This window comes from Oncorhynchus tshawytscha, unplaced genomic scaffold (genome assembly GCF_018296145.1).
Source record: "Oncorhynchus tshawytscha isolate Ot180627B unplaced genomic scaffold, Otsh_v2.0 Un_scaffold_1874_pilon_pilon, whole genome shotgun sequence".
In the NCBI taxonomy this organism is placed as follows: domain Eukaryota; kingdom Metazoa; phylum Chordata; class Actinopteri; order Salmoniformes; family Salmonidae; genus Oncorhynchus; species Oncorhynchus tshawytscha.
This window is the reverse complement of record NW_024609604.1, coordinates 75,001-102,211: the sequence shown is the minus strand read 5'-3', so window position 1 is coordinate 102,211 and position 27,211 is coordinate 75,001. Positions and strand designations below refer to the sequence as shown.

Below are 27,211 nucleotides of genomic sequence, written 5' to 3'. Positions count from 1 at the left end.
CCAACAGGATGCCTGGTTAAATCTGTCACTGGTCTTAAACCATATCGCTGGCTGCAAACCAACAGGATGCCTGGTTAAATCTGTCACTGTGTCTTAATGGTACCATATCGCTGGCTGCAAACCAACAGGATGCCTGGTTAAATCTGTCACTGTGTCTTAACGGTACCATATCGCTGGCTGCAAACCAACAGGATGCCTGGTTAAATCTGTCACTGTGTCTTAACGGTACCATATCGCTGGCTGCAAACCAACAGGATGCCTGGTTAAATCTGTCACTGTGTCTTACGGTACCATATCGCTGGCTGCAAACCAACAGGATGCCTGGTTAAATCTGTCACTGTGTCTTAACGGTACCATATCGCTGGCTGCAAACCAACAGGATGCCTGGTTAAATCTGTCACTGTGTCTTAATGGTACCATATCGCTGGCTGCAAACCAACAGGATGCCTGGTTAAATCTGTCACTGTGTCTTAACGGTACCATACCTGTCACGCCCTGACCTTAGAGATCCTTATTATTCTCGGTTTGGTTAGGTTCTGTGTTTTCCATTTCTTTTGTTGGCCGGTTATTGGTTCCCAGTCAGAGGCAGCTGTCTATCGTTGTCTCTGATTGGGAATGATACTTAGGCAGCCCTTTTTTCCACCTGAGTTTGTGGGATCTTGTTTTCTGTTTAGTTTCTGTAGCCTGACAGAACGGTGCGCTTTTGGGTTTTTTCGCTTTTTAAAAAAATATTAAAATGATGAACACGCCGCTCCTTGGTCTACTCATTATACCACCAACGAGAGCCGTTACAACACCACTCGCTGCAAATCGGTTGTTTTTGGGGGGCGCACAGTTTATGACTCTCACAATACAGCTGATCCTCACTAGGCAATAAGAAGAAAACCACTTTCCTAATGGAAGACTGGGCTCTTTCTGCCGTCTCCTTGTTTTACTGACAACGTGACAGATATATATATATATATATATCAGGAAAACAAACTCTATTGCCATTAAGAAACGTTGCCAGGAATTAGCCTCGATGTTGTACACAGGAAGTTGAGAATCATCCGCATCGACAATCACTACAGTGTGTCTGGATAGGGATACAAACAGCGTAGTAGTCTGTTGGAAAATACTACCCAGCTGATCCTAAACCAGTCAGGTGGGATATTCTAATTGTCTTATTAGTATGTATAATCATAGCCAATCACATATGATAATAATGATGACATCATAATGTTGTTCTCTTTGTTACCACAGTCTAGTGTCCTATAGAGGGGACAGGTCCCTACAGTATAGAGCAGGACTCTAGTGTACTAGACTCCTGCTCTATACTGTATACAGTAGGGAATAGGACCACCTGGCATGATGACTCCTTGCTGTCCCCAGTCCACCTGGCTGTGCTGCTGCTCCAGTTTCAACTGTTCTGCCTGCGGCTATGAAACCCTGACCTGTTCACCGGACGTGCTACCTGTCCCAGACCTGCTGTTTTCAACTCTCTAGAGACAGCAGGAGCGGTAGAGATACTCTCAATGATCAGCTATGAAAAGCCAACTGACATTTACTCCTGAGATGCTGACTTGCTGCACCCTCGACAACTACTGTGATTATTATTATTTGACCATGCTGGTCATTTATGAACATTTGAATATCTTGGCCATGTTCTGTTATAATCTCCACCCGGCACAGCCAGAAGAGGACCGGCCACCCCTCATAGCCTGGTTCCTCTCTAGGTTTCTTCCTAGGTTTTGGCCTTTCTAGGGAGTTTTTCCTAGCCACTGTGCTTCTACACCTGCATTGCTTGCTGTTTGGGGGTTTTAGTCTGGGTTTCTGTACAGCACTTTGAGATATCAGCTGATGTACGAAGGGCTATATGAATACATTTGATTTGAATAGGCTTCCATTTGGGAGGCACACAGAGATATATGAGAAGACATGAGGATGTTTCCTGTCTAGCTATGTGACATTTATAGTGTTTATAAAATACTATTCCGTCCACTCTCAGGGCAGAGAGAGACAGAGATATTGTCCCTTTTGTACTTATTTGCACATTTGACATTTGAAATGTATTTATTCTTTTGGAACTTCTGTGAGTGTAATGTTTACTGTTAATTTTTGTTTATTTCACTTTTGTTTATTATCTACTTCGGCAATGGAAACATGTTTCCCATGCCAATAAAGCTCTTAAATTGAATTGAGAGGAACAGAGCGGTAGGTAGAGGGACAGAGAGGTAGGTAGAGGAACAGAGAGGTAGGTAGAGGAACAGAGAGGTAGGTAGAGGGACAGAGAGGTAGGTAGAGGAACAGAGAGGTAGGTAGAGGGACAGAGAGGTAGATAGAGGGACAGAGCGGTAGGTAGAGGGACAGAGAGGTAGGTAGGTAGGGAACAGAGAGGTAGGTAGAGGAACAGAGACAGGTAGGTAGAGGAACAGAGGGGGACAGAGAGGTAGGTAGAGGGACAGAGGTAGGTAGAGAGGGACAGAGAGGTAGGTAGAGGGACAGAGAGGTAGGTAGAGGGACAGAGAGGTAGGTAGAGGGACAGAGCGGTAGGTAGAGGGACAGAGAGGTAGGTAGAGGGACAGAGAGGTAGGTAGAGGAACAGAGAGGTAGGTAGAGGAACAGAGAGGTAGGTAGAGGGACAGAGAGGTAGGTAGAGGGACAGAGAGGTAGGTAGAGGAACAGAGAGGTAGGTAGAGGAACAGAGGTAGAGGAGGTAGGTAGAGGAACAGAGAGGTAGGTAGAGGGACAGAGAGGTAGGTAGAGGAACAGAGAGGTAGGTAGAGGGAAGAGAGGTAGGTAGAGGGACAGAGAGGTAGGTAGAGAGGGACAGAGAGGTAGGTAGGGGACAGAGAGGTAGAGGGGAGGTAGAGGAACAGAGAGGTAGGTAGTAGACAGAGAACAGAGAGGTACAGAGTAGGTAGGGACAGAGGTAGAGGGACAGAGAGGTAGAGGGACAGAGAGGTAGGTAGAGGAACAGAGAGGTAGGTAGAGGAAGAGAGGTGGTAGACAGAGAGGTAGGTAGAGGAACAGAGAGGTAGGTAGAGGAACAGAGAGGTAGGTAGAGGAACAGAGGGACAGAGTAGGTAGAGGGACAGAGAGGTAGGTAGAGGACAGAGAGGTAGGTAGAGGGAACAGAGAGGTAGGTAGAGGAACAGGAGGTAGGTAGAGGGAACAGAGGGTAGGTAGAGGAACAGAGAGGAACAGAGAGGTAGGTAGAGGAACAGAGAGAGGTAGGTAGAGGGACAGAGAGGTAGGTAGAGGAACAGAGAGGTAGGTAGGGACAGAGGGTAGGTACAGAGAGGTAGGTAGAGGGGTACAGAGAGGTAGGGAACAGAGAGGTAGGTAGGGACAGAGAGGTAGGTAGAGGAACAGAGAGGTAGGTAGAGGAACAGAGCGGTAGGTAGAGGAACAGAGCGGTAGGTAGAGGAACAGAGAGGTAGGTAGAGGGACAGAGAGGTAGGTAGAGGGACAGAGAGGTAGGTAGAGGGACAGAGAGGTAGGTAGAGGGACAGAGGGGGACAGAGAGGTAGGTAGAGGAACAGAGAGGTAGAGAGGGACAGAGACAGAGGTAGGTAGAGGAACAGAGAGAGGTAGAGAGACAGAGAGGTAGAGAACAGAGAGGTGAGACAGAGGGTAAAGAGAGAGAGAGACAGAGGAACAGAGAGGTAAAGAGGAACAGAGAGGTAGGTAGAGGGACAGAAGGGAACAGAGAGACAGGGAACAGAGGTAAAGAGACAGACTCTAGGTCTGGTGGTATGAGAGGAACCTAGAAACAGAGGGTAAAGAGAGAAGAGACAGAGAGAGCGGTAGGTAGAGGGACAGAGCGGTAAGACAGAGGTAGGTAGAGGAACAGAGAGGTAGGTAGAGGAACAGTAAACAGAGAGAGAGAGGGACAGAGAGGTAGGTAGAGGGACAGAGGGTAAAGAGAGAGAGAGAGACAGAGGTAGGTAGAGGAACAGACAGAGAGAGGGGGAGAGAGAGTAGGTAAAGAGGGAAAGAGAGAGAGGTAGAGGGACAGAAGGAGACAGGTAGAGTAGAGACTCTCTCTCTGGGTAGGTAGAAAGGTAAAGAGAGAGAGAGAAAGACAGAGGTAGGTAGAGAGAACAGAGAGAGTAAAGAGAGAGAAAGGGGGAGGTAGAGAGTAAAGAGAGACAGAGAGAGGGGGTAGGTAAAGAGGGAGAAGGTAGAGAGAGAGAGAGAGGGGGTAGGTAGAGGGAAAGAGAGAGAGAGAGGGGGTAGGTAGAGGGAAAGAGAGAGAGAGAGGGAAAGAGAGAGAGAGAGAGAGAGAGAGAGAGAACGTGGGCGAGAGACAGCATCTCACTTTCAGTTACTATAAACAGATTCCTTAAAACAACCCAGGAATACTCCTTGAAGAGATGTCCCTGCAGTTGACCCCTGTTAAAAACACTCCATGGTGCCTCCATACCCCAGCAGCAGAGGTCATGGGTCCCCTGTCTGAGTGCCCTCTCTGGGGTGCCTTCACCGGTCCGGTGGGGGTACTATGGAGGGAGATGGATGGCCTGGTAAATGGACCGGGGCTGCGTACTGTTTATACCCAGACATAAACAGACGTATACCAGACCTGACAACACATAACATTGGTGATTTAGGCAAGGGAGAGAGCAGGCCCGTCTGTCTGTCTGTGAATGGGTTTCCTCCAGGTGCTTGAGTCTTACCTTGCTCACTAACCCCCTCCCCAACCCTTCCTCACACCTGCCCATATCAAATCAATTTATATAGCCCTTCGTACATCAGCTGATATCTCAAAGTGCTGTACAGAAACCCAGCCTAAAACCCCAAAAAGCAAGCAATGCAGGTGTAGAAACATCCTCCTCACCCCCCAGCATCAGAGCCTCTCTGAGGTCACATCCTTCTCCATCCTCACCCCCAACCTTCTCCCCAGCATCAGAGCCTCTCTGAGGTCACATCCTTCTCCATCCTCACCCCCAACCTTCTCCCCCAGCCTCAGAGCCTCTCTGAGGTGTTTCAACAGCTATAGTATCGTGACTGTGGGAAAAGTAGGGCTGTCCCCGACAAAAAAGAATAATCTTGGTCGACCAAAAGTCATCTGTTCTTTGGACCAATGGATTGGTCAAAATGTTTTTACGCGTATTGTTCCATACCTATGTATGTGAGCTTGTCTGATGCTTTAAGTGTACGATTTGATGAAATATGACAAATGCCTCAAGAGGGCGCCAGAAATCTAGATTAAAAAAACAACCTGACCCAACTATTCACCTCCTGCTGGCTCTCAGATTCTGCCATTGCTGTAACACCAGCAACCTTTCTTATGTTGAATATATCTTACCATCTCTCCCCATCTACGTGCCAGTTATGGTTTTATATATATATATATCTTACCATCTCTCCCCATCTACGTGCCAGTTATGGTTTTATGGTTATATATATCTCTCCCCATATATATATATCTTACCATCTCTCCCCATCTACGTGCCAGTTATGGTTTTATGGTTATATATATATATATATATATATATCTTACCATCTCTCCCCATCTACGTGCCAGTTATGGTTTTATATATATATATATATATATCTTACCATCTCTCCCCATCTACGTGCCAGTTATGGTTTTATTATATATATATATATATCTTACCATCTCTCCCCATCTACCATCTACCATCTCTCCCCATCTACGTGCCAGTTATGGTTTTATGGTTATATATATATATATATATCTACGTGCCATTATGGTTTTATGTATCTTATCTTACCATCTCTCCCGTGCCAGTTATGGTTTTATGGTTATATATATATATCTTACCATCTCTCCCCATCTACGTGCCAGTTATGGTTTTATGGTTATATATATATATATATATATATATCTTACCATCTCTCCCCATCTACGTGCCAGTTATGGTTTTTATATTCACATTTCCGTGAAACAGTTTAATTGATAATAATCTCAATTATTTAGATCCAGCAGCATGCCATCCTGCATACCATTGCTGGCTTGTTTCTGAAGCTAAGCAGGGTTGGTCCTGGTTGGTCCCTGGATGGGAGACCAGATGCTGCTGGAAGTGGTGTTGGAGGGCCAGTAGGGGGCACTCTCAGGGTGCTGTCTTTCAAATGGGATGTTAAATGTGTCCTGACTCTGAGGTTGTTAAAGATCCCATGGCACTTATTAGGGTAGGGGTGTTAATCCTGGTGTCCTGGCTAAATTCCCAATCTGGCCCTCAAACCATCACAGTCACCTAATAATCCCCAGTTAACAATTGGCTCGTTCATCCCCCTCCTCTCACCAACCTATTCCCCAGGTCGATGCAGCAAATGAGAATGTGTTCTCAGTCAATTTACCTGGTAAAAAAAAATATTTATTAGTCATGTAGTTAATCAAAATTATAAAACCTAAAAAGTAACTTCTATTGCCATCTATGTCAAAATAGTCTACACAAAGCCAACAAATAAAAACATTGCAGTACCCAGCTCGAAAATATCCAGAAATAAAATGAATATCCTATAAAATCACATTGTTGCAGACAGGCCACGTGTAGCCAGACTTGAAACCTTGTATCAACTATTAACTTGGGTCAGGCCAGAAGCATGCACTAGCGAACTTGCAACATTGTGTCAAATATTCTGGGCCCTCAGAGAGAGTTTCCCCACCAGTGAGCTCGGGACAGACACAGCTGTAGACTATTTGCACAAGGGATAAGAAGCAGTGCTGGACTTGGACAGGAGCTCACTGGAGCGGAGTACTGACACCTCACACGTTCTACTGCTTGAGCTCCTGTTCTTCTTATAGAATATTAGTATTGAGGAGTTCCGGCACCCAGAATGAGTACTGGAACCTATTTCAGTCCAAGTCAAGCACTGATAAGAAGTAATCAGATAGGACTATTTTTAGGAGTTTAGTTTTAGGAACTATTGTAATTCTCAGTGGATGAATTGCTTGCTGTTTGGAGGTGAAGAAAACATTATTTTGAGAAGCTCCACAGGTCATTAGTGGTGGTGTGTTAAGCCAATCAGAAACACGATCAGATCCACCAAAGGGCACATTTATATGCCTACATTTTCGCACAGGCCAGGTAGCCCATAGGCCTACTTCTGTGTGTAAATCGGGCCAGGTAGCCCATAGGCCTACTTCTGTGTGTAAATCGGGCCAGGTAGCCCATAGGCCTACTTCTGTGTGTAAATCGGGCCAGGTAGCCCATAGGCCTACTTCTGTGTGTAAATCGGGCCAGGTAGCCCATAGGCCTACTTCTGTGTGTAAATCTGGCCAGGTAGCCCATAGGCCTACTTCTGTTTGTAAATCGGGCCAGGTAGGCCTACTTCTGTGTGTAAACTTCCTGTGTGTAAATCGGGCCAGGTGCCCCATAGGCCTACTTCTGTGTGTAAATCGGGCCAGGTAGCCCATAGGCCTACTTCTGTGTGTAAATCGGGCCAGGTAGCCCATAGGCCTACTTCTGTGTGTAAATCGGGCCAGGTGCCCCATAGGCCTACTGCTTTGTCAGGAGCACCTCAAACAAAAGGCAATGACAAATTTACAAAAAAAACTTTTAAAAAAGTACAAAATAAACCAAAAGTTGCTTCTCACAAGTGTAGCATAGGTTGTGTGCTCAGCAAACAATCTGTCCAATCAGACAATGATAAAAACAAAAAACTGGAATAATATTATAGAATGCATTAACACAGGATTAGAAATGATATAAATGAATGGTAAATATACTACTGGTGATGTAATGGGGGAATTGATAATACACTAACAAATCACACAATAAAGTTATGAAACAATGAATGTGTACAAATTGGCAGTAGAAAGCAGTGCATTCTGGAGAGAGAAGCGTATTGTTCTGGGCTGTGTGGTTAACCCGACGTCTGCATTGGTGGTACAACATTTACGTTGATACGGACTCAGCAGAAGGCAGGGAAGTCATACTTCTGGAGCTTCGCAGAGCAGAGCCGTTGTCTCAACAAAGTGAGTTTGTGTTGAAAATACACATTTCCCCTCAGATTACACAGACCCACAAAGAATTTGAAAACAAATCTAAATTTTGATAGACTCCCATATCTACTGGATGAAATAACACAGTGTGACATCACAGCAGCGAGATTTGTGACCTGTTGCCACACGAAAAGGGCAACCAGTGAAGAACAAAAACCCCATTGTAAATACAACCCATGTGTTGTTTCGTACTTTAACTCTTTGCACGCCGCTACAACACATGGAACGTGTGAGGGTAATGTTTACTGTTCACTTTTTACTGTTTATTTCACTTTTGTTTATTCTTTTCACTTGCTTTGGCAATGTTAAACATGTTACCCTTGCCAATAAAGCCACAGTGAGAGAGAGCGAGAGAGAGAACAGCTATACCACAGACTAGAAGGGAGGTAACCTCCTGTAGCTATACCACAGACTAGAAGGGAGGTAACCTCCTGTAGCTATACCACAGACTAGAAGGGAGGTAACCTCCTGTAGCTATACCACAGACTAGAAGGGAGGTAACCTCCTGTAGCTATACCACAGACTAGAAGGCAGGTAACCTCCTGTAGCTATACCACAGACTAGAAGGGAGGTAACCTCCTGTAGCTATACCACAGACTAGAAGGGAGGTAACCTCCTGTAGCTATACCACAGACTAGAAGGGAGGTAACCTCCTGTAGCTATACCACAGACTAGAAGGGAGGTAACCTCCTGTAGCTATACCACAGACTAGAAGGGAGGTAACCTCCTGTAGCTATACCACAGACTAGAAGGAGGTAACCTCCTCCTGTAGCTATACCACAGACTAGAAGGGAGGTAACCTCCTGTAGCTATACCAGACTAGAAGGGAGGTAACCTCCTGTAGCTATACCAGACTAGAAGGGAGGTAACATCCTGTAGCTATACCACAGACTAGAAGGGAGGTAACATCCTGTAGCTATACCACAGACTAGAAGGGAGGTAACATCCTGTAGCTATACCACAGACTAGAAGGGAGGTAACCTCCTGTAGCTATACCACAGACTTGAAGGGAGGTAACCTCCTGTAGTGATACCACAGACTAGAAGGGAGGTAACCTCCTGTAGCTATACCAGACTAGAAGGGAGGTAACCTCCTGTAGTTATACCACAGTAATTTACGGTGCACCACCACTCTGTCATTCAGCTGCGTCCCAAATGGAACTCTATTTCCTATGTAGTGCACTACTTTTAACCAGGGCACTCTATCAAAAGTAGTGCACGATATTGGGAATAGTGTGCCATTTGGGATGCAAGTCAGTGTGGAGAAAATAACTCTGTTGACCCACAGACAGACATATTGGATCCAGATTTATTGCGTAACAGAAGGGCAACTTGTGGATGACTTGGTCTGGTCTGATGTGTGATGTTTCAACCCACTGTGGCCCAGTTGGAGCACGAGATGGGATGGGTCCGAGTTGGACGGAGGTGTTAATTAGAGACTTCAACAAACTTGGGCTTCAAAAGATGAAAAGCCTTAAACAGACCAAGGAAAGGCATCTGTTTTAGTTGTAAAAATAAACTGCCCTCGTCAGATGTGGCAGAGTTGGAGACTTCTGACTCTGTACTATAGAGAGGACAGGTCCCTACTGTATACAGTATAGAGCAGGACTCTAGATGTTGTAGTTAAATAAACTGCCCTCGTCAGATGTGGCAGAGTTGGAGACCTCTGACTCTGTACTATAGAGAGGACAGGTCCCTACTGTATACAGTATAGAGCAGGACTCTAGATGTTGTAGTTAAATAAACTGCCCTCGTCAGATGTGGCAGAGTTGGAGACTTCTGACTCTGTACTATAGAGAGGACAGGTCCCTACTGTATACAGTATAGAGCAGGACTCTAGATGTTGTAGTTAAATAAACTGCCCTCGTCAGATGTGGCAGAGTTGGAGACTTCTGACTCTGTACTATAGAGAGGACAGGTCCCTACTGTATACAGTATAGAGCAGGACTCTAGATGTTGTAGTTAAATAAACTGCCCTCGTCAGATGTGGCAGAGTTGGAGACTTCTGACTCTGTACTATAGAGAGGACAGGTCCCTACTGTATACAGTATAGAGCAGGACTCTAGATGTTGTAGTTAAATAAACTGCCCTCGTCAGATGTGGCAGAGTTGGAGACTTCTGACTCTGTACTATAGAGAGGACAGGTCCCTACTGTATACAGTATAGAGCAGGACTCTAGATGTTGTAGTTAAATAAACTGCCCTCGTCAGATGTGGCAGAGTTGGAGACTTCTGACTCTGTACTATAGAGAGGACAGGTCCCTACTGTATACAGTATAGAGCAGGACTCTAGATGTTGTAGTTAAATAAACTGCCCTCGTCAGATGTGGCAGAGTTGGAGACTTCTGACTCTGTACTATAGAGAGGACAGGTCCCTACTGTATACAGTATAGAGCAGGACTCTAGATGTTGTAGTTAAATAAACTGCCCTCGTCAGATGTGGCAGAGTTGGAGACTTCTGACTCTGTACTATAGAGAGGACAGGTCCCTACTGTATACAGTATAGAGCAGGACTCTAGATGTTGTAGTTAAATAAACTGCCCTCGTCAGATGTGGCAGAGTTGGAGACTTCTGACTCTGTACTATAGAGAGGACAGGTCCCTACTGTATACAGTATAGAGCAGGACTCTAGATGTTGTAGTTAAATAAACTGCCCTCGTCAGATGTGGCAGAGTTGGAGACTTCTGACTCTGTACTATAGAGAGGACAGGTCCCTACTGTATACAGTATAGAGCAGGACTCTAGATGTTGTAGTTAAATAAACTGCCCTCGTCAGATGTGGCAGAGTTGGAGACTTCTGACTCTGTACTATAGAGAGGACAGGTCCCTACTGTATACAGTATAGAGCAGGACTCTAGATGTTGTAGTTAAATAAACTGCCCTCGTCAGATGTGGCAGAGTTGGAGACTTCTGACTCTGTACTATAGAGAGGACAGGTCCCTACTGTATACAGTATAGAGCAGGACTCTAGATGTTGTAGTTAAATAAACTGCCCTCGTCAGATGTGGCAGAGTTGGAGACTTCTGACTCTGTACTATAGAGAGGACAGGTCCCTACTGTATACAGTGAGCAGGACTCTAGATGTTGTAGTTAAATAAACTGCCCTCGTCAGATGTGGCAGAGTTGGAGACCTGACTCTGTACTATAGAGAGGACAGGTCCCTACTGTATACAGTATAGAGCAGGACTCTAGATGTTGTAGTTAAATAAACTGCCCTCGTCAGATGTGGCAGAGTTGGAGACTTTAATAACTTTTCTTCAATGCTGAATAATATCAGTTGTAAAGAAGCATCCAGGAACACCATAATGAGCAGCGTCCAGGCCCCGAGCAGGCCCCGAGCAGGCCCCGAGCAGGCCCCGAGGCGTCCAGGCCCCGAGCAGCGTCCAGGCCCCGAGCAGCGTCCAGGCCCCGAGCAGCGTCCAGGGCCCGAGCAGCGTCCAGGGGATGTGATAGCTGAAGACTGGTACCCAGACTAACATTCCACTCCTGTCATTTACCAAAGACACTAGACATTCTCTCTTTAAATATGAACATTATATCATTAACAAGCTGGAGGAGTGCAAAGGATTTGATCCTGATTCGATAACCCTCATAGCTATCCTCCAATCACAAAGGGTGATTGGCATTCTCTCAACCAGCTTCATACCACACTCCTTCGTGCCTTATTGCTTAGATCTATATGCGTGCCAGTGTGTGTATGTGTAGAGTCTCTTGAAACACAATCTATTCCTAGGGACTTCCTGCCACTTTCAAGAACCACAACCTCATCAAGAAGCCTGTGTGTGTGTGTGACTGTGTGTGTGTGACTGTGTGTGTGTGACTGCGTGTGTGTGACTGCGTGTGCGTGTGCCTGCGTGTGCCTGTGTGTGTGTGTGCCTGTGTGTGTGTGTGCCTGTGTGTGTGTGTGCCTGTGTGTGTGTGTGCGTGTGTGTGTGTGTGTGTGTGTGCACGGGTGTGTGTAGGCTAAAGGAGATGTTCAGAAATGTTCCCATTTCCTCCTATGAGGCTGCGCACCAAAGACTCTCCAGTTGAACACAGCTAATTACAGAGATGGAGTCAAGACCAGACTTATGTCCCAAAACGGCACCCTACTCCCTATGTAGTGCACTACTTTTGACCAGGGCCCATAGGGAATAGGGTTCCATTTTGGACCTAAACCAGAATTTTCCAGGCCCATCTCTGGCTAATTGGAGACTTCGGGAAGTCTTCCTGTTTCCAGACAGTCAAATAAAAGACTAAAGGGTCAGTATTGTGGTTGTGAGGCTTTGTTCCTGCCTCTGTATTTACAGTAAAACACGAGGGACAGCAAAGTGCCGGGTTACAGGCAGAGTGAAATGTACAAATGGTTCACTTCTATTGGGTCTTCTAAATAACCACCAATCAGCTCAGTGCAGACAAATCAGATCTACCACAAAACAGGTCAGTGCAGACAGATAACAGATATTTACCACCAAAACAGAACAGTGCAAACAGATATTTACCACCAAAACAGGTCAGTGCAGACAGATATTTACCACCAAAACAGGTCAGCGCAGACAGATATTTACCACCAAACAGGTTGTGTTCATTGCCAGTGGTTTCAGTTAAACTGATGACCACTGATCTAAGCCCTATTACAACAAAAACACGACGAGTCATTTAGTTCCAGGAAGTCATTTAGTTCCAGGAAGTCATTGAGTTCCAGGAAGTCATTGCCGTCATCTCCTCCAATCACTAAAACTTTGGAAACCTAAATGGCTGCATTATTGTATTGATGCTTAATAATGTTTTTTTCCCTGGAAGGGAGACGTCTCTGTTGTTCTAAGAACCATTCCCTGTTTCAAGTTGTTATGGTAACGAGTAGGTGAGTTTTTTTCCCACTGTTTGGGGCTGGGATGACTGTGTCAGAGTCAGAGTGTGTGGGTGTCAGTGTCCTGTCCCATCCGGGGAGGACTCCACTGCCAGGGAATGGGAATAACATCTGTGTGAGTCGATGTGAGTGTGTCACTGTTTGGGGCTGGGTGTGTGTGTGTTTCCTGTCCCATCCATGGGGTAGGAATCCACTGCCAGGGAATGGGATCTGTGTGTGTGTGTGTCCTGTCCCATCCGGGGAGGACTCCACTGCCAGGTAATGGGATCTGGGTGTGTGTGTGTGTGTCCTGTCCCATCCGGGGGGGAATCCACTGCCAGGGATCTGTGTGTGTGTGTGTAAATGCAAGTGTTTGTGAGTGAAAGAGAGTGTGTGTGTGTCAGAGAGAAGAGAGACAGAGCGAGAGAGAGTCTGTTTTCAGGCCGTGGCTTCCTGCCCCTCGACCCACATCAGAGTGTTGTGGGCGAGCGCTGTAGAGGTGTTGTGTCTACAAACATCTCAGATAAAACTCCAGGATCTGTTAATGGTTGTGTGTCACTGCCTCCCTTCCAAATGGAACCCTATTCCCTATGTAGGGGGCCAACGGAACCCTATTCCCTATGTAGGGGGCCAACGGAACCCTATTCCCTATGTAGGGGCCAACGGAACCCTATTCCCTATGTAGGGGGCCAACGGAACCCTATTCTCTGTGTAGGGGGCCAACGGAACCCTATTCCCTATGTAGGGGGCCAACGGTACCCTATTCTCTATGTAGCGGAGCAACGGAACCCTATTCCCTATGTAGGGGGCCAACGGAACCCTATTCCCTATGTAGGGGCCAACGGAACCCTATTCCCTATGTAGGGGGCCAACGGAACCCTATTCCCTATGTAGGGGGCCAACGGAACCCTATTCCCTATGTAGGGGGCCAACGGAACCCTATTCCCTATGTAGGGGGCCAACGGAACCCTATTCCCTATGTGGGGGCCAACGGAACCCTATTCCCTATGTAGGGGGCCAACGGAACCATATTCCCTATGTAGGGGCCACTTTTACCCAGGGGACATTTGGGATGTACACTTTCACTGCCTTAGCTGATGATTCACTGGGGTCTCAGTAACCATTCTGCTGTTTACACCCAGAACCATCCTACAGCTGTTATGTTCTAGTCTACTGAGCAACACAACAGGCCAGACCTGCACCCATCCATCCATCCATCCAGCCACCCATCCCATCCATCCATCCAGCCACCCATCCCATCCATCCATCCAGCCACCCATCCCAGCCACTCCATCCACTCCATCCACATCCATCCACATCCATCCACATCCATCCATCCATCCATCCATCCAGCCACTCCATCCACGGTGACTAAGACACAACCCATGATGTCCCTCCATCCACGGTGACTAAGAGACAACCCATGATGTCCCTCCATCAAGACAACCCACTCCACGGTGACTAAGAGACAACCCACGATGTCCCTCCATCCACGGTGACTAAGACACAACCCACGATGTCCCTCCATCCACGGTGACTAAGAGACAACCCACGTGTCCCTCCATCCACAGTGACTAAGAGACAACCCACGTGTCCCTCCATCCACGGTGACTAAGAGACAACCCATGATGTCCCTCCATCCACAGTGACTAAGAGACAACCCATGATGTCCCTCCATCCACGGTGACTAAGAGACAACCCACGATGTCCCTCCATCCACGGTGACTAAGACACAACCCATGATGTCCCTCCATCCACGGTGACTAAGACACAACCCACGATGTCCCTCCATCCACGGTGACTAAGAGACAACCCATATGATGTCCCTCCATCCACAGTGACTAAGACACAACCCACGTGTCCCTCCATCCACGGTGACTAAGAGACAACCCATATGATGTCCCTCACTATCTCACCTCCCCTGGGAGTACATGCAGTCTCTGCTGGAGGACTCGAAGCCGTCTGGGTTCATGGAAACCAGGATGTGGACGCGGGTGCTGTTCAGGAGGCGGGTCACCAGCGGGTCGCTAAGGTAACCACGGGTCAGGTGATCGATCAGCTGGAGCAGGAGAACTCTGCCCACCACCTAAAAAAAAGACATGCATTGATACAGTTACAACCATAGAGATCCTATTGACTTAGTAGAGGGCCATGTCATAAACCCTCAACGTTCCAGAACGGGAAGAAAATAAAAAGGAATGCGATATCGGAAATTCTATGATAGAATCATAGTCAACCTAAAATATGGTCATATAATTATAAATACATTTTATACGGGAAGAAAATAAAAAGGAATGCGATATCGGAAATTCTATGATAGAATCATAGTCAACCTAAAATATGGTCATATAATTATAAATACATTTTATACGGGAAGAAAATAAAAAGGAATGCGATATCGGAAATTCTATGATAGAATCATAGTCAACCTAAAATATTGTCATATAATCATAAATACATTTTATACCAATTGTCTGTATAATTAGTCTATAAAATATATGTAAACAGACCGTAAAACGTAGACAGTCTGACCTTTAAATGCTGTGATAAGATTCTAGTGTTCTAATTCAACGATAACAGTGTTTTAGGTAAATGGTTTACTTTATGCCGTCTGAGAAAATGTATTCAACGAACCCTGGACACACTGAAAGAGACACTGTCAGAACGTCCGTCTGCTGATCGACTGCAGATAAAACACTGAATAAACTGAGACACGTTGTCAGAACGTCAGAGACCTCCCCCCCACCCACTACTGATGAATCCACATTATACTGTCTGAGAAATGTAGGCTCTTAAAAACCCTTGAGACCCCGCCATCCTTCCCTCCCACCATCCACCCCTCCCTCCGTCCCTCGGATTGGATCTTAGCATGACTAATCCTCGTTGACCTTAAGACCAGCACGTATTTCCATTTAGTCTGAGATTGATCAAATCTGCCCTCTCAAAAGATCTGCTACTTACTAAGCAACCAGCTAAACTAATCCTCTACACGGTTAATGTGGTCCTGCTGTTAACCAACCAGCTAAACTAATCCTCTACATGGTTAATGTGGTCCTGCTGTTAACCAACCAGCTAAACTAATCCTCTACACGGTTAATGTGGTCCTGCTGTTAACCAACCAATCCTCTACACGCCTAAACTAATCCCAGCTAAACTAATCACGGTTAATGTGGTCCTGCTGTTAACCAACCAGCTAAACTAATCCTCTACACGGTTAATGTGGTCCTGCTGTTAACCAACCAGCTAAACTAATCCGATTAATGTGGTCCTGCTGTTAACATGGTTAATGTGGTCCTGCTGTTAACCAACCAGCTAAACTAATCCTCTGGTTAATGTGGTCCTGCTGTTAACCAACCAGCTAAACTAATCCTCTACACGTTAATGTGGTCCTGCTGTTAACCAACCAGCTGTTAACCAACCAGCTAAACTAATCCTCTACATGGTTAATGTGGTCCTTCTGTTAACCAACCAGCTAAACTAATCCTCTACATCCTTCTGTTAACCAACCAGCTAAACTAATCCTCTACAATGTGTTAACCAACCAGGTCCTTCTGTTAACCAACCAGCTAAACTAATCCTCTACATGGTTAATGAGGTCCTTCTGTTAACCAACCAGCTAAACTAATCCTCTACATGGTTAATGTGGTCCTGCTGTTAACCAACCAGCTAAACTAATCCTCTACACAGTTAATGTGGTCCTGCTGTTAACCCCTGACGCCGCCGAGATGTGTCTAATGTCTTGTGTCCCAGGACATCTCCAGGCTGGTTTGTAATACAGACAGACAGACTTCCTAATGTATTGTGTCCCAGGACATCTCCAGGCTGGTTTGTAATACAGACAGACTTCCTAATGTATTGTGTCCCAGGACATCTCCAGGCTGGTTTGTAATACAGACAGACTTCCTAATGTATTGTGTCCCAGGACATCTCCAGGCTGGTTTGTAATACAGACAGACTTCCTAATGTATTGTGTCCCAGGACATCTCCAGGCTGGTTTGTAATACAGACAGACTTCCTAATGTCTTGTGTCCCAGGACATCTCCAGGCTGGTTTGTAATACAGACAGACTTCCTAATGTATTGTGTCCCAGGACATCTCCAGGCTGGTTTGTAACGACTTCCTAATGTATTGTGTCCCAGGACATCTCCAGGCTGGTTTGACAGACAAATCTCCCACTGTCTCTGTTGCATCTGGCTGGATGGGAGTATGTGTGCGTCTCCAGGCTGGTTTGTAATACACGACTTCCTAATGTATTGTGTCCCAGGACATCTCCAGTGGTTTGTAATACAGACACGTGTGTGTGTGTTTGAGAGATCCTTTATTGTAAGCATGTGAGGCCAATGAGGGGCTGGTGCAGGAACTGGTAATAAGTGTCTGTTGTCCCTCCTCCTCCTTTGACCAAGCTGGTTTGTAATACAGTAATGATGAACCAGCTACAGACTTCCTAATGTATTGTGTCCCAGGACATCTCCAGGCAAGCTGGGACCAGAAGGAGCCTTAGCATCTCTCTCTCTCTCCTTATCACTCTCATATCTCTCCCGTGTACTCATTCACAAAGCACTACATAACTAAAGTTATCCAACACTCTTAACAACTTAGGCAGCTAGTACCACCTCACCACCACTATAGTCATACTAACCAGACTAGTACCACCTCACCACCACTATAGTCATACTAACCAGACTAGTACCACCTCACCACCACTATAGTCATACTAACCAGACTAGTACCACCTCACCACCACTATAGTCATACTAACCAGACTAGTACCACCTCACCACCACTATAGTCATACTAACCAGACTAGTACCACCTCACCACCACTATAGTCATACTAACCAGACTAGTACCACCTCACCACCACTATAGTCATACTAACCAGACAAGGACAACCTCACCACTCAGACTGGTCGTCATTTTCTTCTAAGAAACACACAGCTTACTAAGATGGGTCTGGAACCATCCATCCAGATGGGTCTGGAACCATCCATCCAGATGGGTCTGGAACCATCCATCCAGATGGGTCTGGAACCATCCATCCAGATGGGTCTGGAACCATCCATCCAGATGGGTCTGGAACCATCCATCCAGATGGGTCTGGAACCATCCATCTCTACAAGCCGACACATTTTACACCAGAAAAGACACAAGAGTACAGTTCCAATCATAGGGTGCAGTTTGTTCTATATCATTAGCATAATCGCCATAGATACAGTAAACCGCAGTAAACCGCCATTACACGCAGTAAACCGCAGTAAACCGCCATTACACGTAGTAAACCGCAGTAAACCGTCATTACACGCAGTAAACCGCAGTAAACCGTCATTACACGTAGTAAACCGCAGTAAACCGCCATTACACGCAGTAAAACACAGTAAACCGTCATTACACGCAGTAAACAGTCATTACACGCAGTAAACCGTCATTACACGCAGTAAACCGCCATTACACGCAGTAAACCGCCATTACACGCAGTAAACCGCCATTACACGCAGTAAACCGCAGTAAACCGCCATTACACGCAGTAAAACACAGTAAACCGTCATTACACGCAGTAAACCGTCATTACACTTAGTAAACCGCAGTAAACCGCCATTACACGCAGTAAAACACAGTAAACCGTCATTACACGTAGTAAACCGCAGTAAACCGCCATTACACGTAGTAAACCGCAGTAAACCGTCATTACACGCAGTAAACCGCAGTAAACCGTCATTACACGCAGTAAACCGCAGTAAACCGTCATTACACGCAGTAAACCGCAGTAAACCACAGTAAACCGTCATTACACACAGTAAACCGCAGTAAACCGTCATTACACGCAGTAAACCGCAGTAAACCGCCATTACACGTAGTAAACCGCAGTAAACCGCCATTACACGCAGTAAAACACAGTAAACCGTCATTACACGCAGTAAACAGTAAAAACCGCAGTAAACCGCCATTACACGTAGTAAACCGCAGTAAACCGTCAACCGTTACGCAGTAAACCGCAGTAAACCGCATTACACGCAGTAAACCGCAGTAAACCGTCATTACACGCAGTAAACCGCAGTAAACCGTCATTACACGCAGTAAACCGCAGTAAACCGTCATTACACGCAGTAAACCGCAGTAAACCGTCATTCCAGTAAACCGCAGTAAACCGTCATTCCACGCAGTAAACCGCAGTAAACCGTCATTCCACGTGCAGAGCGGTTTAAAGGAGCCTCAGAGAGTTACTGTGACAGAGCCTCAGAGAGTTACTGTGACAGAGCCTCAGAGAGTTACTGTGACAGAGCCTCAGAGAGTTACTGTGACAGAGCCTCAGAGAGTTACTGTGACAGAGCCTCAGAGAGTTACTGTGACAGAGCCTCAGAGAGTTACTGTGACAGAGCCTCAGAGAGTTACTGTGACAGAGCCTCAGAGAGTTACTGTGACAGAGCCTCAGAGAGTTACTGTGACAGAGCCTCAGAGAGTTACTGTGACAGAGCCTCAGAGAGTTACTGTGACAGAGCCTCAGAGAGTTACTGTGACAGAGCCTCAGAGAGTTACTGTGACAGAGCCTCAGAGAGTTACTGACAGAGCCTCAGAGAGTTACTGTGACAGAGCCTCAGAGAGTTACTGTGACAGAGCCTCATTCCTTTTTTTTCTTCTTTTTTTTCTCCCCAATTTTGTGGTGTCCAATTGTTAGTAGCTACTATCTTGTCTCATCGCTACAACTCCCGTACGGGCTCGGCAGAGACGAAGGTTGAAAGTCATGCGTCCTCCGATACACAACCCAACCAAGGGTTGCAGTACTGCTTCTTAACACAGCGCCATCCAACCCGGAAGCCAGCCGCACCAATGTGTCGGAGGAAAAAACGTGTGGCAACCTGGCAACCTTGGTTAGCGCGCACTGCACCCGGCCCGCCACAGGAGTCGCTGGTGCGCGATGAGACAAGGATATCCCTACCGGCCAAACCCGGACGACGCTAGGCCAATTGTGCGTCGCCCCACGGACCTCCCGGTCGCGGCCGGTTACGACAGAGCCTGGGCGCGAACCCAGAGTCTCTGGTGGCACTGCTGGCGCTGCAGTTCAGCACCCTTAACCACTGCGCCACCCGGGAGGCCCCAGAGCCCCATTCCTGACAACATATTTGAACTGTTCAAGTCCTCAAGATAGATGGGGCAAACTTCAAAACAGAGAAACAACTCATTAGAAGACAGCTGAGATGGTAATAGTTTGGTACAGTCTCAGGTCAGGCATTGGATCAAGGTTAAAAATGCCACAATACAAGTTGTTCTTGATTTGCTAAGACATTGTGGATGGCCCACCATTACTGGGAGCTCTGTATGTGTGATTGAAGAGGAGTCATCATCGTTTTAGAGGGTTTCGTTCGCCAAGTCCCATGTCACGTCTCTATATTCAATACTTATAGTCTATAAGTCAAATGATTCTGTGCCAAACATGTCAGTTTTTGGGGGCAGTGTCACCTGTTTTGAAGAGGCTGAATAACATTTGAAGAAAGGAGCACGATTAGTTTATTTAATTTCTAGTCAATCTGCCGAGGAGAAGGAAAGTAGTTCACCTACTGGTGCAAAGATCAAACACACAGAATGGTTAACTCCCGTTAGTAATGATTAACACAAATAGAAAACCCTGGCTAGAACTCCAGAGCTTCCGGAACTAGAATCAGGGGAGCTAACGGAATTCATATGGTTCCATCCCTAAGCAACAGCACATTGTAGTTCCATTGTGTCTCCGTCCACTGAGCACTGTGGTATTCTAGAATGCTCCATTCTATTCAGGCTACAACAGTGGAGCACGGCTAGCCCTGAGGCCTAGTCTTCTGAATGGATAGTCAGAGAGAAAAAATGAATGAGTGTGTGTGTGTACCCCTCAGAGCAGCAGAACATGTCCTGTGTGCCCCCAGGTGAAGTAGAGGCAGTGTGACATCGCCGTGACATCGCTCTGCTACATCCCAGCTGGGGGGAAATGAGAGGAAAGGCCTCATCTGGTATCTCTTAACCATGTCCATTCAGCTTAGAAGAAGGAGCTACAGTAATATTACATCCTATTCCCTATACAGCAGGGTCCTGGTCAGTAGTGCCCTACATAGTAGATAGGGTGCTATTTGTGACAATCCTTAAGGCTGCTCCTGGGGACTGACTGACTACTGATCCATGCTGGGATTTGGAAGTCTAGTTACAGTGAAGCCTGGAGGGGATGGAGGAGGGGGGTTTAGGTCCCTCAGTCCCAAGTGCTGGCCCAGTCAGAGAGGAGGAGTAGCGCTGGCCCCGTCAGAGAGGAGGAGTAACGCTGGCCCCGTCAGAGAGGAGGAGTAACGCTGGCCCCGTCAGAGAGGAGGAGTAACGCTGGCCCCGTCAGAGAGGAGGAGTAACGCTGGCCCCGTCAGAGAGGAGGAGTAACGCTGGCCCCGTCAGAGAGGAGGAGTAACGCTGGCCCCGTCAGAGAGGAGGAGTAACGCTGGCCCCGTCAGAGAGGAGGAGTAGGCCCCGTCAGGAGGAGGAGTAACGCTGGCCCCGTCTGATAGGAGGAGTAACGCTGGCCCCGTCTGATAGAGAGGAGGAGTAACGCTGGCCCCGTCTGATAGGAGGAGTAACGCTGGCCCCGTCTGATGGCCCCGTCTGATAGGAGGAGTAACGCTGGCCCCGTCTGATAGGAGGAGTAACGCTGGCCCCGTCTGATAGGAGGAGTAACGCTGGCCCCGTCTGATAGGAGGAGTAACCTGGCCCCGTCTGATAGGAGTGTAACGCTGGCCCCGTCTGATAGGAGAGTAACGCTGGCCCCGTCTGATAGGAGGAGGGAAGCTGGCCCCGTCTGATAGGAGGAGTAACGCTGGCCCCGTCTGATAGGAGTAACGCTGGCCCCGTAGTAACGCTGGCCCCGTCTGATAGGAGGAGTAACGCTGGCCCCGTCTGATAGGAGGAGTAACGCTGGCCCCGTCTGATAGGAGGAGTAACGCTGGCCCCGTCTGATAGGAGAGTAACGCTGGCCCCGTCTGATAGGAAGAGTAACGCTGGCCCCGTCTGATAGGAGGAGTAACGCTGGCCCCGTCTGATAGGAGGAGTAACGCTGGCCCCTGGCCCCGTCTGATAGGAGGAGTAACGCTGGCCCCGTCTGATAGGAGTAATGGGCCCCGTCTGAGAAGGACGCTGGCCCCGTCTGATAGGAGTAACGCTGGCCCCGTCTGATAGGAGTAACGCTGGCCCCGTCTGATAGGAGTAACGCTGGCCCCGTCTGATAGGAGTAACACTGGCCCCGTCTGATAGGAGTAATGCTGGCCCTGTCTGATAGGAGGAGTAACGCTGGCCCCGTCTGATAGGTGGGCCCCGTCTGAGTAACGCTGGCCCCGTCTGATAGGAGGAGTAACGCTGGCCCCGTCTGATAGGAGTAATGCTGGCCCTGTCTGATAGCTGCACAGGGAAGCAGTGCTGTTAGTTAATAAATTGATGTTTTTGTAGTGCATTGAATAACATTAATTAGTTGATTGTTTGCAGTAGGAGAGGATTGGAGAGTGTTACATTACAGATGTGGGTTGAGTCCCAAATCAGACTGAGGGGATGGGTGGCTCTAACAACCCTAGGGTGGCTCTAACCACCCCTCTAAACAGTTGACAGCCCTAGGGTGGCTCTAACAACCCCTCCTCTAAACAGTTGACAGCCCTAGGGTGGCTCTAACCACCCCGGCCCTAAACTGTTGACAACCCTAGGGTGGCTCTAACCACCCCTCCCCTAAACTGTTGACAACTCTAGGGTGGCTCTAACCACCCCTCCCTAAACTGTTGACAACCCTAGGGTGGCTCTAACCACCCCTCCCCTAAACTGTTGACAGCCCTAGGGTGGCTCTAACCACCCCTCCCCTAAACTGTTGACAGCCCTAGGGTGGCTCTAACCACCCCTGCCCTAAACTGTTGACAACCCTAGGGTGGCTCTAACCACCCCGGCCCTAAACTGTTGACAACCCTAGGGTGGCTCTAACCACCCCGGCCCTAAACTGTTGACAACCCTAGGGTGGCTCTAACCACCCCGCCCTAAACTGTTGACAACCCTAGGGTGGCTCTAACCACCCCTCCCCTAAACTGTTGACAACCCTAGGGTGGCTCTAACCACCCCGGCCCTAAACTGTTGACAACCCTAGGGTGGCTCTAACCACCTGCCCTTTAAACTGCTGACAACCACTAGGGTGGCTCTAACCACAGAGAATATTCATAAAACCATCAGAAATCTTTATACCTCGCTGACAAAGTTGAGAGTAAAATTCACAGAAACACTACTACTGAGAGAGAGAGATATTCACATCAGTCTTTATACCTCGCTGACACCACTACTACTGAGAGAGAGAATATTCACATCAGTCTTTATACCTCGCTGACACCACTACTACTGAGAGAGAATACCTCGCTGACACCACTACTATATTCACATCAGTCTTTATACCTCGCTGACACCACTACTACTGAGAGAGAGAGAGAATATTCACATCAGTCTTTATACCTCGCTGACACCACTACTACTGAGAGAGAGAATATTCACATCAGTCTTTATACCTCGCTGACACCACTACTACTGAGAGAGAGAGAATATTCACATCAGTCTTTATACCTCTACTGCTGACACCACTACTACTGAGAGAGAGAGAGAATATTCATCAGTCTTTATACCTCGCTGACACCACTACTACTGAGAGAGAGAGATATTCACATCAGTCTTTATACCTCGCTGACACCACTACTACTGAGAGAGAGTCTTTAGAACCACTATTCACATCAGTCTTTATACCTCGCTGACACCACTACTACTGAGAGAGAGAATATTCACATCAGTCTTTATATATTCACATCAGTCTTTATACCTCGCTGACACCACTACTACTGAGAGAGAGAATATTCACATCAGTCTTTATACCTCGCTGACACCACTACTACTGAGAGAGAGAGAGAATATTCACATCAGTCTTTATACCTCGCTGACACCACTACTACTGAGAGAGAGAGAGAATATTCACATCAGTCTTTATACCTCGCTGACACCACTACTACTGAGAGAGAGAGAGAATATTCACATCAGTCTTTATACCTCGCTGACACCACTACTACTGAGAGAGAGAGAATATTCACATCAGTCTTTATACCTCGCTGACACCACTACTACTGAGAGAGAGAGAATATTCACATCAGTCTTTATACCTCGAGACTACTGAGAGAGAGAATATTCACATCAGTCTTTATACCTCGCTGACACCACTACTACTGAGAGAGAGAGAGTCTTTATATTCACACCAGTCTTTATACCTCGCTGACACCACTACTACTGAGAGAGAGAGAGAATATTTACAGCAGTCTTTATACCTCGCTGACACCACTACTACTGAGAGAGAGAGAGAATATTTACAGCAGTCTTTATACCTCGCTGACAGCTCGTTCTAACAGCCGTGTTTTTCCCTCAGCCAGACGTGAAGCGACATAATTTAAGATGGAAGTAAAATGGTCAAATGGAGTTGGAAATGTGTCTACTGGCTTTATGCGTCCCAAATAGCACACTACTCCCTATTTAGTGCACTTCTTTTGATAGGGATCTGGTAAAAAAATAAAATAATAATAGTGCACTATAAAAGAGAAATTAGGGTGCCATTTGTTTTTGGTTTAAGTTTAGTTCTAGGCCCTCTCCTCTTCTCTCTATAAACCAAGTCAGTCTGCTCCCTCATATCCTCACATGGTCTCTCCCATCACTGCTATGAGGATGACACTCAGCTACTCTTCTCCTTCTGACACCCAGGTGGCGACAGGTATCTCTGCGTGCCAGACAGACATCTCAGCTTGGACGTCGGCCCGCTACCTCAAGCTCAACAACACGGAGCTGCTCTCCCTCCCGGGGGGAAGGCCTGTCCGCTCCAAGACCTCTCCATCCCGGGGGAAGGCCTGTCCGCTCCAAGACCTCTCCATCCCGGGGGAAGGCCTGTCCGCTCCAAGACAGTCTCCTCCCGGGTCCATGACCTCCCATCACTGGGGAAGGCCTGTCCGCTCCAAGACCTCTCCCCATGGCCCTGGGGAAGGCCTGTCCGCTCCAAGACCTCCACCACTCCCGGGGGAAGGCCTGTCCGCTCCAAGACCTCTCCATCCCGGGGGAAGGCCTGTCCGCTCCAAGACCTCTCCCTCCCGGGGGAAGGCCTGTCCGCTCCAAGACCTCTCCATCCCGGGGGAAGGCCTGTCCGCTCCAAGACCTCTCCATCCCGGGGGAAGGCCTGTCCGCTCCAAGACCTCTCCCTCCCGGGGGAAGGCCTGTCCGCTCCAAGACCTCTCCATCCCAGTTGACAACTCCACGGCGTCCCCCTTCCAGAGCATAAACAACCTCAGCGTGACCCTGGACAACACCCAGTCAACCTCTGCAAATATCAAAGCAGCGACTTGCTCCTTCAGGTTCATTCTCTACAACATCTGTAGAGTACGACCCTTCCACCACCACCACCTGTCTTGGGGCCTCAGTCTACTACCACCACTAGCTGTCTTGGGGCCTCAGTCTACCATCACCACCACTAGCTGTCGTCTTGGGGCCTCAGTCTACCATCACCACCACTAGCTGTCTTGGGGCCTCAGTCTCACCACCACCACCACTAGCTGTCTTGGGGCCTCTCAGTCTACTACTACTACCACCACCACCACTAGCTGTCTTGGGGCCTCTTGGGGCCTCAGTCTACTACTACTACCACCACCACCACTAGCTGTCTTGGGGCCTCAGTCTACTACTACACCACCACCACCACTAGCTGTCTTGGGGCCTCAGGCCTCAGTCTACTACTACCCACCACCACTAGCTGTCTTGGGGCCTCAGTCTACTACCACCACCACCACTAGCTGTCTTGGGGCCTCTCAGTCTACCACCACCACCACTAGCTGTCTTGGGGCCTCTCAGTCTACTACCACCACTAGCTGTCTTGGGGCCTCTGTCTACTACCACCACTAGCTGTCTTGGGGCCTCTCAGTCTGAGTCATAGTACCGTTAGCCGTCTTAGGGCCTTTAAGTCTTCTAGCAGCAGACTCCTCAGAGTCACGTCTATTTACAGTAAGTCTTATTTCCACTTATTACACACCCTCCATTTTCTCACAAGTCCATTCCATCTCACTAAAGTAGGGGTCAACCATTTCTATCTGCAGGTGTCGTGGTGTGGGTTCAGGCTTTTGTCCCAACCAAGCAGTAACACACCTGACCTGATTTAACTAATCAGTCTTAAAGGGATACTTCGGCATTTTAGCAACGAGGCCCTTTGTCTACTTCCCCAGAGTCAGATGAACTCGTCGATGTCCAGTATTAAAGAAGTTCGATGTAGTTTAGCAAGGAAACGCTAACTAAAGCTAGCTAGCAACTGCACTAGCGCCAGCTAGCAACTGCACTCGTTAGCAACTTGCTTCAAACTGCACGCTGAGACAAATTTTACCCACAAGTTCATCTGACTCTGGGGAAAGTAAGATAAACGGGCCTCAATGCCAAAATCCCGAAATATCCCTTTAATTAAAAGACTAGGATAAGCCAATAATCTGAATGAGGTGTGTTACTGCTGGGCTGGATCACAGACGTACACCCATATTGTCTCTTTGCGGTTGAGATCGGCCATCACTGTTCTGAAGGAAGCTTCTGACTGGGCGTTCAACAGGTGGAACTGCAGGATGGTGCAACAGAGTTAAAACTGTTCATTCCCTTCCAACTGACACGTTTCAAGATGGTGTCTTTCAAGCTGACAAACAGGAAACCTGTACATACCTTTTAAAACCCTTTCCTGCAATCAAATGACCAAATTGTCCTCTAGACTACCGAGAACATCATTCATATTTTTCATAATTCATAAACAATTTTATTAAAAATGTCGAAAATCTGGTGTTTCTATTTCAAGCAATTGTTATATATTTCAATCCTCTGTGATGTATATACAAGTGTAATATTGGGAAGCAAACTCAAAATGTAATACATTTCAACTCTAAATTTGACGTGGTACAGGTGACTTCTTCTTTAAGCCCATAACCATGTGTGTGAGGTAGTATACTTTAGTTTCAAAGTAGATTTGTTTCAGACTACCCAGAATCCCTCTGTGTGACCCTGTCTTTTTGAACCATTTTCTACAGTGTAGAATAATAGTGAAGACATCGAGACTATGAAATAACAAAGATAGTTGAGAGAATGCCAAGATTATGCAAAGCTGTCAAGGCAACGGAGTAGCTACTTTGAAGAATCTGAAATCAATTTTGATTAAACCAATCAAAATATATCATTTTTTGTTCCAGATTCTTCAACGTAGTCACGCTTTGCCTTGACAGCTTTGCACGTTCTTGGCATTCTCTCAACTATCTTTGTTATTTCATAGTCTCGATGTCTTCACTATTATTCTACAATGTAGAAAACTGTAAAAATAACAAAAAACCCTCGAATGAGTAAGTGTGTCCAAACCTTTGACTGG

At 47.2% G+C, this 27,211-nt stretch overlaps 1 protein-coding gene across 1 annotated transcript in view; it reads right to left on the bottom strand.

Moving 5' to 3' along the window:
- The window catches only part of cpm (carboxypeptidase M), an 89,760-nt gene that overhangs the window by 22,690 nt on the left and 39,859 nt on the right, over window positions 1-27,211 (bottom strand). Inside the window, exon 4 of the mRNA XM_042316202.1 lies at window positions 14,697-14,866. Coding sequence (XP_042172136.1) covers window positions 14,697-14,866 — 170 coding nt within the window. The remainder of the gene's footprint in view (window positions 1-14,696; window positions 14,867-27,211) is intronic.